Raw genomic sequence first — 13307 nt, forward strand, 5'->3', positions numbered from 1 at the left:
CATCTCACCCCTGGTTCTTTTGCCAAACTTTATTTTGCACTTTTCTTTAGATTGTGAATTATCTATACTTGAGTTGTTGTCCGTTGAGCTTCAACTGCAGGAAGCCGAGGGCAGAGGGAGCAAGGTGGAGAAATAAAAAGGTGACTGGAAGCTTGTGGACTGAACGAAGGTGTTCCACAAAGCGGTTACCTAACCTGCATTTGGCCCCTACAGTCCAGAGCAGACTTTGAGAGCAGTGGCTCTGGGGCTCCTTGATACCACACTTGGTCAAATGCTGCCTTGATGCCAAAGGCAGTCACTCTCATCTCACCTCTGAAGTTCAGTTCGGTTAGCTTGTCAATACTTAAGACTAAGGTTGTAATGAGACCAGGAGCTGAATGGCCCTGGCGGAGCCCAAACTGAGCATCAGTGAGCAGGTTATTACTGTGTAAATGCTGCTTGATAATACTGTTGATGGCACCTTCCATCACATTACTGATGATCAAGAGTAGACTGCTGTGCGGTAATTGGCTTGGTTAGATTTGTCCTCCTTTTCATGGACAGGACACAACTGGGCAATTTTCCATATTGTCGGGTAGATGCCAGTGTTGTAGCTGTCCTGGAACAGCTTGGCTAGGGGCACAGCAAACTTTTGAGCACAAGTCTTTAGTACTATTGACGGAATATTGTCATGACCTTTGCAGTATCCAGTTTCTTGATAACATGTGGAGTGAATCGAATTGGCTGAAGACTGGAATCTGTGATGCTGGGAACCTCCAGAGGAGGCCAGGATGGATCATCCACTCTGCAATTCTGGCTGCAGATGGTTGCAAATGCCTTGTCTTTTATTTGAATTGTCTATGCCTTTTCTTTTAGTTTTATGTTGTCTCTTACCTTATTAGTCGCCCGTGACTGGGTTTTTTTGGGAAGCTAGAGCTCTTGCCCATTTCAGAATATGAACAGGTTCTGTATCATGTTGAATTATTTATTTGAACCCTTCTCACTTATCTTCTGTCATTCACCCGCTAATAGATTTAATATAATTGTTGCAATTTTTATGTATCATGCCAATGCTTGGGGAATCTGACATACACCCGCATGAACCTTTTCCTGCACTCCAGGCCGTTGATAGAATGAAATCCCTTGTAGTTGTTGAATACTCCCGGTTAAGCTGGAGATGCTTCGGTTGCTATGAGTATGTGCAATCGCTGACACCCTTTACCAGTGGGAATCCAGCCAGAGACATGAATCCTAATGCCCTCCCATTCTGGTATTGTCATCACATGGGAAGATTACATAACTGGAAGCCCTGGCAAACAGCCCATCCACCTTAATTCTTGATGCATTTATGTGCAGCTGACTAGGACCCCCTCACTATGTCTCTGGCAATGCCCTGGAAGGAACCAGAGGAAAATAAATGGAGGATGTTGATCACTATTACAGCCATTGGTAATGCCTGGCCAACAGGTCATCTCAGAAGCTGTGGATGCCTGTGACCTCCTGACTCAACAATCTCAACCTCTGGAAAAATGTCAAAAGTCAAGGAAGCTGAGCTGTCTGTCTGTTCTGTTAGTGCCTCCTGTGAACTGGACCCTCTATCGCTGCGATTCACCCTGGCTCCCCCTCACCGCCATTCTCCCTCACCCCTGCTCCCCCCGCCCTGCTCCCACTCACCTTGGCTCCCCCTCGCTGCAGTTTCTCTTCATCCCTGCCCCCCCACCTCACTCTCATTACCCCTCCACCCTGCTCCCCCTGCCTCTCGCCCTCGCCCCCTGCTCGCCCTCGCTCCCTGCTGTCCCTCACCCCCCCCAGTTGCTGTTGCTCCTCTGTGTTGTCCGCCTACAGCTCCCTCTGTCTGAATTCCATTCAAAAGTAGTCATGATTCCAGCCATCCTGATCTCCAGTTTGTAGAAGACACCTGCAAACTGTACAAATAAGTCTCGCAACAGGTCTGTCACCAAAGCATTTCTGAGGGAATGGGGAAAGCAGCTGTGAGCACCGAGTCTTATTAATCTCGGGACCCCTGACATGATTAAGCCCCATGAAGTGCTGCTCAACTTTGCCTTCGTTTTAACGCTTCCCGTACAAGTTTCCTGGCCAACATCAAATTCAAATTGCAGCGAGAAGCACCCCAATTTGAATGTTATGATTGATGACTCTCCAGCCGGGATTACTTGAATGCATGCTCACCCACTTGGAAGTGTGTTTGTGGTGGATTTTGCTAATGTGACCCCCGATTCTCCCCTCTCACCCCCAGTTGTGATGGGGAAGAGGACAAAGTTGTTAAAACTCTTTCCTTGCGATATTCGGCAAGGATTTATGTGCAGTTCAAGAAAGGTAACATTTGGTAAGCATGTAAGATTTGGCCCCTGGTATGACATTTATCTTCACTCAAGATTAAAAGCTTACCCGTTCATCACTACATCACATCAGGTATTGTTGTGTCTGACTCTCCTGTGCTAAAACTGTCTAGTTCTCTAATCATCCCTATTTGACCCATAATATTGCAAGGGGTAATTACAAGTTTAAATTAATCTCAATTTAATTCCTGCTGGGACCTGTACTGTCTTCAGTTCTCCTGTTCACACTATTGTCAAGTGTTCTGTAACAACTCAAATCATCAGTGTTAACAGTGTTTCTCATGGCAATGAAAAGCTGCTTTGTTTTTGTTCACTCGGGTGTTGAGGCTGAAATGGTTTGCAATTCAGAAATGAATCGTGTCAAATTACAGAAGTCTCTTGCCCGGTTCATTGTTTGGCAGATCTCCTGAATTATTTTTACCCTTTTAATTTTTATAGTCAGATTCCTAGAGAGTGACACCCCAATATGTTGAATGACACACAAATAATCTCCTGTCACAGTCATTGTTTATCCTGCTTTGCCTCCTTTCTCATTTGCTTACAGTAGGTTTAGAACCAATACCGAACCAGATGCGTTCATTAGTGTGCATGCACCATTTTGATGCATTCAGCTAATTTAGTGAGCCAAAGAAGGAGATGGTAATGTAATAGCAGATTGAAAGACCTACGTACGGACTTTTGGATTGGTGTTGCCGTTAGCTGTGTAAGGTTTTGTATTAAAGCTTGGGCGCACTGCCAACAACAAGAGCCTGTCAGCAGATGGACACTTCATCACAGTGTTGTGCCTTTAGACTGGCATGGTTTATAAACTTAAGAACATGCGAAACCATAGCCCAAAAATTCCTGTCAAAATAATGACGAGACTAAGTGTGTTCACCATCCGTTATTTAACTGCAAATGCCACCCAGCTTTAGACAAAGGCCGTTGCACAGTTTCATACAGATCAACAAGTTACTGCTAGAGATGAACAATTCCCATCATTATCTTTGTGAAATGACATTTTGTTATCTGGTTCCCCATTAAAGTGGCATTGAGTGATGAGGGGTCCTGGTCCATGCACTGTATCTGTGAAGCCAATATGCCTCAAAGTTTTTAGTCAAGCCATTTCAAATCAAAATAGCCTTTTAACAGCAAGTTAAGTGTTAATTATTGCAAACCAACCTTTATGGCATTGAAAATTAATTGTTAGAAGTGTGATGGCTCAGTTGTTGTTAGTTATTTAAAGGAAAACTGAATTCTTTGACTTTTCCTTTGTCCCTTTTTCTTTCTTAATCCGCTCCTTCATCCCCAGAGTCATTATGGGACAGAGGAAATCATTCAACCTAAAGAGTTCATATCGACTCTCGGTACAGCAAACCATTCATTTCCCTGCTCCAATTCCATAACCCTACAAGTTTATTTCCTTCAAGTACTCATTCAATTTCATTTTGAAACCATTGATGCTCTCTGCTTATAGACAGCACGGTGAACAAATGGCTCGAGCCCCCTCTACAAGGTTGCCGATAAGGCCAATCCTATAGCACGTAGAGCTGTAGGAATCCCAACGCATATATTGACCAGTGAAGTTAGGCTTGTGGTAGAAAGTAGTGGCAAAGCCATGAACAGATTTCTCAACTTGTATACTGCACCATTTCAAAGGTGAATTTGAGCATGGGATGAATCGTTTAAGGTGTGCAAGGGAATTCTTTTAATGCAGATTCAAATTAGCAAAAGTATCATCTATGAAATCTATGAATTGGAATTACTCAAGGGGTAGGTGGTTAGGGATAATCCCATGGAAAACCCATTTCTTGTGGAAACTGACGAAAATCTTACTGAGAGCTGGCCTAGAGGGGAACCCATGGTAACACCATCTATTTGGGCATACATGATGCCATTAAAGCTTGGCTGGGCGGTCTTTCTCCTCCTCGCTCTGGGTGCCTGATGGCCCCTCTCTGACTCTTTGAGGAGAAGGTGCACCTGGAGTGATGTCAAGATGCCCCATTCCCCCTCCCACCAAGGCACTGTGGGAATGTACCCATAGCAATAGTGTGCAAGTCCAAATGCACATCTGGCAGAAACTGAAAGTCCTCCACCAGAAGACTCAGCTGCAGCTCCCAGACCACCTTTGAGGAGGAAACAGAATTATCCTCAGAGGAAGGACCATCACTGCGTTCACCTGCACCCTGCACCAAAGCAGATGCACGCATCTCGGTGGGACCTAGTTCTAGAGAAAGCTCGGGTTCACAATCTGGCAATCATCTCATGCACGGGACTACGGCTGGTGGAGGCAGTGACAGCTGAGGTCTCTGACACGGAGTACTGTTGAAGACCAGGTCTGCTGAGTCCAAGTCCGATGATGAGCCTCTGGACTCGGCCCTAATAGACCTCGTGGAGATGCAGAGACAGGCAGGAGAACATCAGGCAGGGTTATCAAAGGCCGTCCGCAGACTGGACCGAATGATGGAGGAGTCCATCCACGTTCTGTGTGCAGTCTTTGTTCCGGCATGTGAGCACTTTGAAGTCTCCATTGCAAGCCTTGGAGACCCAGGTCCAGCAGTTTCTGCCGGATTTGCACTTGAACTTGCACACTATTGCTATGGGTACGTTCCTGCAGTGCCTTTTTGGGAGGGGGAACGGGGCATTTTGACGTCACTCCAGGTGCACCTTCTCAAGGAGTCAGAGGGGGGCCTTCAGGCACCCAGAGTGAGGAGGAGGAAGACCCCCCCCCCCACTTCAGCCAAGCCGGGGGCATCCACCCAGGACACTCCAAGGGTGCCCTACTGCTCCACCTCCCCTCTGCCAGTAACTCCCATCACCTCCAGCAAATTAAGGCGAGGAGGGTCCACATGCACCTGAGCCGAGGACACTTAGCAGACCGGGGCCCTCAATGTCACGGGGTCACCAGAGGATGCCCATCGAAGTCATCTCCTGAGAACAGGGCGTGGCAGTCATCGGGCTGACTCCACCTCAGCTGCAGATGTCAGGGCTGCACCTAGATATGGTGAGAGGGTTAGAATGACTAAGTAGTATTAAATGCACACTGGTGGCACAGGTGTTCATTCATTGTGTTGAATTTTCACTTTTGTAAATACATGTTGCATCTATCCTTCTCCAAGCCTCATTGAACCAAATTGAACATGAATGGAATGAATGTCTCACGGTCATTTAAGGGTCCAAAAAGTAGCACCGCCTCTCCCCCCCCAACCCAATGAAATCCCATCTGGATATTAAGTTGCATAAATTCTCTCACAGTCTCACCACAGTGAGTAGCCTTTATTTCCACATCTGTGACATCAGGAAATGCACATCATCTGTGACACTGATGGCTGGCCAATATATCTATCAGCCTTAAATCTCGGGCAGACATACTTTGGGCTTTGAAGAAGTGCTAATCAAGGTTAGTGATTATCCTGATGTCTCTTGTTTGTGGATGGCACAAGTAGTCGTTGCGACTAATGTTATATTCCTTTCTCCAATGTGTAGAATGCAATGGCATTTACTTTGAGAGTCAGATCATGAAAAATGTAGTTTCAAACTTTGAAGCCCATAGGCTTCTATTCCTCTCTGCAGGAAATCGTAATGTCCACATTTAAGGCATTATCATTCCATGCTAAGTTCCCACTCTCCAGACATAGGACGCTGAACCAGGCAAGTAAGGATCAATCGGGAAAACTTCCAAATGTCTATAAGAGGGATGTCAATATGTGATTTCAGAGGTGTGTGCTCATCTTGATGAAGCTGTCTCCTTACTGTATCGATCTTACATTGGAGTTGGACGGCTGCTTAGCTGTGCTTTACATGCTCCTTGGGTACAGACAAAGCACACAACTCGATTTGGAAGTTATGGCATGATGGTGTTCTCTTTGACTTAGGCTATCTAGAAAAGAATGATCTTTGTGAGCTGGATAGTGTTGAGGACTGTGATATTCTGAAAGCATTGCGTACGCAAATCTCCTAAGGCCTCATCAGCAGGGTATCTGAAGGGAAGGTGTTGTCATTGGCTGTTGTGCCAGTAATGACTGGACTAGGTTTCGCTCTAATGCAAAGGTTTTCCAAGACAGAGACCTGTCAGGCTTGTGACCATTGCAGAGTTCCAATTGTTTACAGCTCATCAAATCGTTGTTCTGGTGAGGCAATCCCTGTGAGGACAATTCAAGCAAACCTTGCAGCTTTGCTACATGATGTCACTTTAAAGGTCACTGCGTTCTGATGTGCAACGGGCGACTGGAGGTGGGGGTGTGGCAATAGCAAGATGATGCCTCGGCATTCTGCATTGATGAGTGCTGACAGTGGGACAAATGGAGCTCTCCAGATGCTGCTCTCTGTTTAGCCGACCAAGCATGAAGCACTAAAGGCTGAATTGTGGGTTCAGATCGCCTGATTGAGCTGGTATCATTCTGACAAGAGTGCATCTCTGTGTAATTTGGAACTGCAGCCGCGTAAAAGCTGCCATGCATACTGACTTGGTGAGACCATGGGTGAAAGGACTGTACTATGTCGAGCTGCCTAAGGATGTGCGCTAAGAGAGTGTTAATCAGATTCCACAGCAGCTACATGTTGCCAAGGCTACACCCCCTTCCAAGGACAATCCCATTATTTGGCTACGGATTATTCCATGATCTTTGTGAGATGTTTGCCCTTTTGTGAGATGTTCAAGCTGAGAATGAAGGTGTTGGGGCGGCCCTTGCATCAAAAGCTGAAGGAAATGTCAATTGTGAGAATTTGTCATCACCTAAATCCTCCTGAAATCTTGTAACTATCAGGTTGTCACGGACATGTCTGCTGCTTGTACTCATGCAATGGGATCTTAACTGGCTCGCCTGAATCCTTGGCCTCTTCAGAGCCATCCCCTTCAATGTCCTCCTTGCCTAAGGAGACGTCTAGCTCCTCAATTTCTCTCTCAGGCAACACATCTCCTCCACCAACAGCACCCCCCCCTTTTTTTTTGCAGCGCAAGTTTGTGCAGGGCACAGTAAACAATGATGATGCAGGACACATTCTATGGTGAATATTGGAGAGCCCCACCTGACCTTTCCAAACATTGGAAACACATCTTAAGGAGGCCAGCCGTTTTCTCTATTCAGGACCTTGTGGTGGAATATGCTGCATTGTATCTCCTCAACTGCACTATGTGGATGGTGAACGGGCATCCTTAGCCAGGTCTTCCTTCCTTCCTGGGGAGACAAACCTGTAAGTACCGAAGTCCTTCAAAGATCTGTGGGGACCTACGAGTGAGTCAAGATGTAAGAGCCATGAGACCTTCCTGGGTACCTAGCAGAAGCATGCAGGATCTGTTTTCTGTGCTCACAAATTAGCTGGACGTTCAGAGAATGAAATACTTTTCCATTAATGAATCCCTCAGGTTGCTGCCAGGGAGCTCTCAAAGCTACACGTGTTTAGTCAATCGCTCCTGCACTTGTGGGAAACATGAGGTTGCTGCGAATCCCACAGTTCTGGCAACCTGGCTGTGTCATCCATACACTTGTGTGTAGCCTTTTGTGATATTCTGCCATGATGCCCTGGGTGGACCCACTGGCAAAAAAGTTCAGTGTGGTAGTCACCTTCATAGCCACTGGCATGGAATGCCTTCCAAACCCTTGTGGCATTAATTCTTCATGGAGTATCTCACACACACAATCACACAGTGCACACAGTCTGCGCCGACACGTGAGAAACACCTGACCTACCTACCTAATCCCATTTACCAGCACTTGGTCCATAGCATTGAATGTTATGATGTGCCAAGTGTTCATCCAGATACTTTTTAAAGGATGCGAGGCAACTTGCCTCCACCACCCTCCCAGGCAGTGCATTCCAGACCGTCACCACCCTCTGGGTAAAATAGTTTTTCCTCACATCCCCCCTAAACCTCCTGCCCCTCACCTTGAACTTATGCCACCTTGTGACTGACCCTTCAACTAAGGGGAACAGCTGCTCCCTATCCACCCTGTCCATGACCCTCATAATCTTGTACAACTCGATCAGGTCTCCCCTCAGTCTTCTCTGCTCCAACAAGAACAATCCAAGTCTCTCCAACCTCTCTTCATAACTTAAATGTTTCATCCCAGGCAACGTCCTGGTGAATCTCCTCTGCACCCCCTCCTGTGCAATCACATCCTTCCTATAATGTGGCAGCCAGAACTGCACACTACTCCAGCTGTGGCCTCACCAAGGTTCTATACAACTCCAACATGAACTCCCTACTTTTGTAATTGATGCCTCGATTAATAAAGACAAGAGTCCCGTATGCCTTTTTCACCTCCCCACTAACATGCCCCTCCGCCTGTGAGCTACCACAATCCTAAACAAGCAAAAGCACCTGTGGCACTGTCTTTTGCTCATCTCTGGGTAAGAACTGTGTTTTTTATATACCCTTGGTTGCGCTCATGTCTTCATGGATTTTCCCCTGCCTCGGGAGCATCTGGGTCTTCCTGGGGCCCTGCTGCTTCTTGCTACTTAGGCCAGTACTCTTCTCGGATCTGTGCCAATTAGTAACGGGCCCCTTCTCCTTATTCAAATCACAGCTATCAGCAAGACAGTGCTGTCTACAGCCTGCATTCTCAACTCCTCCTTGCACCTCTGAACTAATAGAATTGAGACATCATTTCAAATTTCCCTTGAATGCTCTCCCTCCTTCTCGAGGCTGGAATCCAGTGTCAACTCTTTGCTTGCCCTCAGTCTAGACGTGGCATCCCTTTCACCCCTTTCCGGGTCATAATATTCTGGAGTCCATAGTAGCTGAGCACCTCCTCGGAAAAGACTCGGCACTCACAATGAGAGTCTTGATTAGGGTGAATGGACCCATGTGCTGTAACCCTCATTTGGCTATTGTCAGCCTCACCTCCAATAGCCTAGACAACAGCTATCCTTGTACTAGCCTTGTACTTAGGCCATGATGGTAAAGAGGAGTTGAATTTTTAGCTGTTGAATTTCAAAGAGAAAGAAAGGAAGTTTTACAACTGGCAAAGATCATTAACGAATAAAGCAAAGATATTAAGTTTATTTTTCCCGAACATTTTGGCAATACAGACAACATGGAGGATTTTTATATTCTGGGAAAGATAACTCCCAAAGAAAATTAAGAACAATGGGTTTAAAGATGAAAGAGAAAAAACATATTTAAGGAAAGTTTGAAAGCTGTTGTGATCTTGAAGAGTATGTTGTGCAAGGACAGACTGGTGTTACTTCACTTCTAGCCACCCCAGAGAAGTGTTTGTTGATTCCACAAAGCAAGGTTTTGTTATAAGCCTTGGATTTCCATTGTCGAGTGAGAGGGAGAGAGAAGCCAGTGAAATACCTCCCCTATAGCAACAGGGGTGCCTTGTGGTAATATTACTGGATTTTTTATAAATTAAGAATCTATAAAGACTGTTGCCTGGAAAAGGGAGTTTATTTGTGAATCTAGCTAAGTAGAAATCTTTTGGGAAATGTATAAGACTAAATTTAACTATGTAACTGTAATCTTGTGTGTTTAAATTTTTTCTTTTGTTCATAAATGTTTTAATTTAATGTTCAAAATCTCCAAAAGTGGTAGTGGAATCTTTACTTCTGAATTCAGTGCACATATCTTCTTGTAATACATACCAATTACAAGTTGTCGTGATAGCTTGACCAAGTGTCCATTTGAGATTTGGTCAACCCGGCAATTACCACCAACCATGTCATAACAATATGCCCACGACAACATGGCCTCAGTCCTTCCCTCCCTATTCCTTCCTCCATCTCACCCTTGCCTCCCCCAGCCCTACCTCTGCCTCACTCTTCCCCACTCTTCCCCTCTGGTCATGAATCCCCTGCCCAGCCTTGGTGCAGCTTTTGCTACAGGCATCCGGTATATCTCAAGTGATTGTGTAAAAGGAAGGTGAAAGCAGCCTCTTTTGACCTCCAAGTCGTGGGTGAAGTGAAACTCTCCAGGTGTGCAGTCATAAAACAGAAACTTCTAATTAGCTGTTGGCGGGGCACTTATTTTGGAGGGAGAATGTGATTTTGGCGAGTTGGTCTGATAATGAGCATTCATGAGATGCTAATGGATGCAAATGGAGCTCCCCACTTTGCTCAATGGGAAGCTGAGCCTTTAACCTGCCTTGAAAATCAGGAGAGCAAAATTCCAAACTATTTTTCTGTTGGCGGAAAACTGATTTTTTCGTTCCCACCTAATTAAGTGGCCCCACCTGCCACAATTCTCAATGCTGTTGGGAGCAGAAGATTCTGCCCATAAAATGTAAGCAATTGCTGGGCCTTAAGTAACTCAATGTAGAGATAGAGGAGATTGCTAAAGTATTACATGAGTACTTTGCATCTGCCTTCACAAAGGAAGTGGATCATGTATGGGTTACATTGAAAGAGGAGAGGGATGTTAGGGACAGGATAGTAATAGAAAGAGAAGACCTGCTAAACAATTAGCATTACTAAATGGTATGCACCCTTGGTTCTGATGGACGCAAAGATAAAAATAGCAAAAGAATTGGCTTCAACTTTTCAATACTAATTGGATACTAAGGACTGGTGAGTCACTAATGTTATACCATTACGCAAGAAAGGGGAGAGGAATAAACCAGGAATCTAACAGGCCAGCCACCCTAACATTGGTGGTGAAGTTATTGGAAATCATTATCAGGGACAAAATAAACTTTTATTTGGAAAGGATTGGGTTAATGTAGGAGATTTGTTAAAGGCAATTGTGTCTGACTCACTTGATTTTATTCTTTGAGGTGACAGAGCATTGATCACGGTAATGCAGTGAGTGTATATATAGACTTTCGAAATACATTCAACAAAGTGCACTGAAGAAGCTTATGAAGAACATGGAAGAAAATATCAAAGGAAAAATGCTCAACTGGTGAATAGCTAGTTTTGTGATTTAAGAACATGCCTGGCGCAGGTAGTTTGGAAAAAGAACTCTTGTAGGATAAAGCAATAATGGAAAATCTTAAGGGGAAAATTGCAGTAAGGATATAAAATTGGTTCAGTGACAGGAAGCAGAAGTTGGTGATGAATGAATGATTTTCAGACTGGATGCTGCTTTATTACACTGTTTCCCCAAGGATCACTTTTGGGTTCATTACTCTTGCAGATTTTATAAATAGCCTGGCCTCTGCTGTAAGGAACAACATCACAATGTATCCAGATGATTGAAACTTAGCAAATTAGAAGACAGCGATGAGGATAGTTATAGGTTTCAGGATGACGTGGGCAGGGTGGTGAAATGGAAAGAAACATGATGGAGTTCAATGCAAAGAAATGTGATGTACCTTATGGACTTGTATGGAAAGACAGCAGACTATAAATTATACATAGACTTTGAGAAGTGTAGATAAGCATGGAGGGCCAGATTTTCGCAAAGTCGGAGATACTCCGCAGAGCTTTAAAAATGGTGGATGGAGCCCATATCCACTATTCCCATCCCCATTCCTGGTGTCTGCAGTTTTCATTAGCGCGGGTAATGAGCCTGGACTGTGCACTCTAGAACTGGCCGGCTCCATTGTGGGGGTAGGAATCTTCCCTCATGCATATCTGTTTCAACAACCTAATGTAAGTCTAGGCTCTCTTCTAAGCCTCTTTGTGCATGGACAAGAAGCAAGGGTGCAGGAGCAAGCATGATGTTCTTTCAAAGGGCCCAGCCCAGGACCAAACGGTCAACTTCTGTGCTGTAATTTGCAATGATTTAGTATGTTGGCATTGATGATGAATGTTTTCTCTCCACCCCCACCAAACTTTGAATTTGCAGTAGGTTCTTTCAGTGGAATCATACAGTGTGTTCTGTCCTTGAAGTTTTAGCATTGTAGTTGTGTTTAGTTGTTGGAACTGGAGCTGTAGAAAAATGTCTTTTGTTGATAATTACCAACCTTCAATTTTTGGAAATTTTAGTAGATGATTAATATTTCTGTGGTGGTCAGATATAGTACATAAGAATTTTGATGTGTTTCTGCTGGTTGTTGTTGAATGCTTTCTGTTTATTTTATGCCCATTCTAGTACAATCTGCAATCTAAAACATCCATAAGTAAAATGGGCATTTGCTTTTATTGGCCAAAATGTGATAATCAGCAGCCATTTTCATTGCCCTCAATTTCAAAGTTAACCATTATAATGTTCTGTTTATTTTGGGCAACTGTGATATTGTGCAAGTGAACTACCCATGAAAAACTGATGCATGTTTTTAAAAATATATTTATACTTAACAAAAATAGCAATACACAATATACCCAAGATGTAGTGCCCTATTGAAGTGTTTGGTTCTGTATCTTAGTATCTACATAAAATTTTCAGTAGCACTTTACTTTGTATGTATGAGGTGTTAGTAAAGTGCTAGTCATCATTTCAGTGTTATGATTTTTGCAGTTAATGGTTTGTTTTGCCTTTGCCACATTAACAGTGCTTATTAAATGTGAACTGCTGATGTTTGTGACTGAAAAACTTTGAAAATAATTTGCAATTTAGACACCATGCACATGGATTACACAATTTTCATTTTATTTCTCTCAACAGGTCTTGATGCTGAGCTATATTATGTACGGAATGATGTTGTCAGTCATTACGCACTCCCTTTCAAATTACTTGTACCGGGTGAGACCAACAGCCTTCATTTTACTTGGCACGCCAAATCCAAGGTAAGCTTTAAAGTTAGGGCAGGACAGGTTCCAGTGGAAATGCACCACATTCTGCAATCACATGCCTATTAATTACTACTACATGGAATGATTTGAAGCAAAGTTCTATTTATATTCATCACGTGGCTAATTCAGAACAGTACATTTTACAGTAGATGTCACAGACCTCCCCACTGGGAGAAGGGAAAAATCAGAGAAGGCCAAAATCAGAGAAGGCCATTCTTATGCACCTCTAATGATAAATTGCTGGGCAGTTTTTGTATATGCAAAGAAAATTATTACTCAAGGCCATTTCTAATCTCTCCTTTGTATCACTGTCCACTGACATTCCCTTCACTCTTCCAATCTTTCTTGTTTCTTTGTCTGTCTTCAGAATAA

The 13307-nt window shown here is 44.1% G+C and overlaps 1 protein-coding gene across 3 annotated transcripts in view; it reads left to right on the plus strand.

Annotated features, from left to right (window-relative positions):
* Positions 1 to 13307, plus strand: part of ryk (receptor like tyrosine kinase) — a 376084-nt gene that overhangs the window by 96536 nt on the left and 266241 nt on the right. For all 3 annotated transcript variants that reach the window (XM_041182702.1, XM_041182703.1, XM_041182704.1), the window contains one exon: positions 12808 to 12929. In XM_041182702.1, coding sequence (XP_041038636.1) covers positions 12808 to 12929 — 122 coding nt within the window. The remainder of the gene's footprint in view (positions 1 to 12807; positions 12930 to 13307) is intronic.

The sequence above is a fragment of the Carcharodon carcharias genome, chromosome 2 (genome assembly GCF_017639515.1).
Source record: "Carcharodon carcharias isolate sCarCar2 chromosome 2, sCarCar2.pri, whole genome shotgun sequence".
Classification (NCBI taxonomy): domain Eukaryota; kingdom Metazoa; phylum Chordata; class Chondrichthyes; order Lamniformes; family Lamnidae; genus Carcharodon; species Carcharodon carcharias.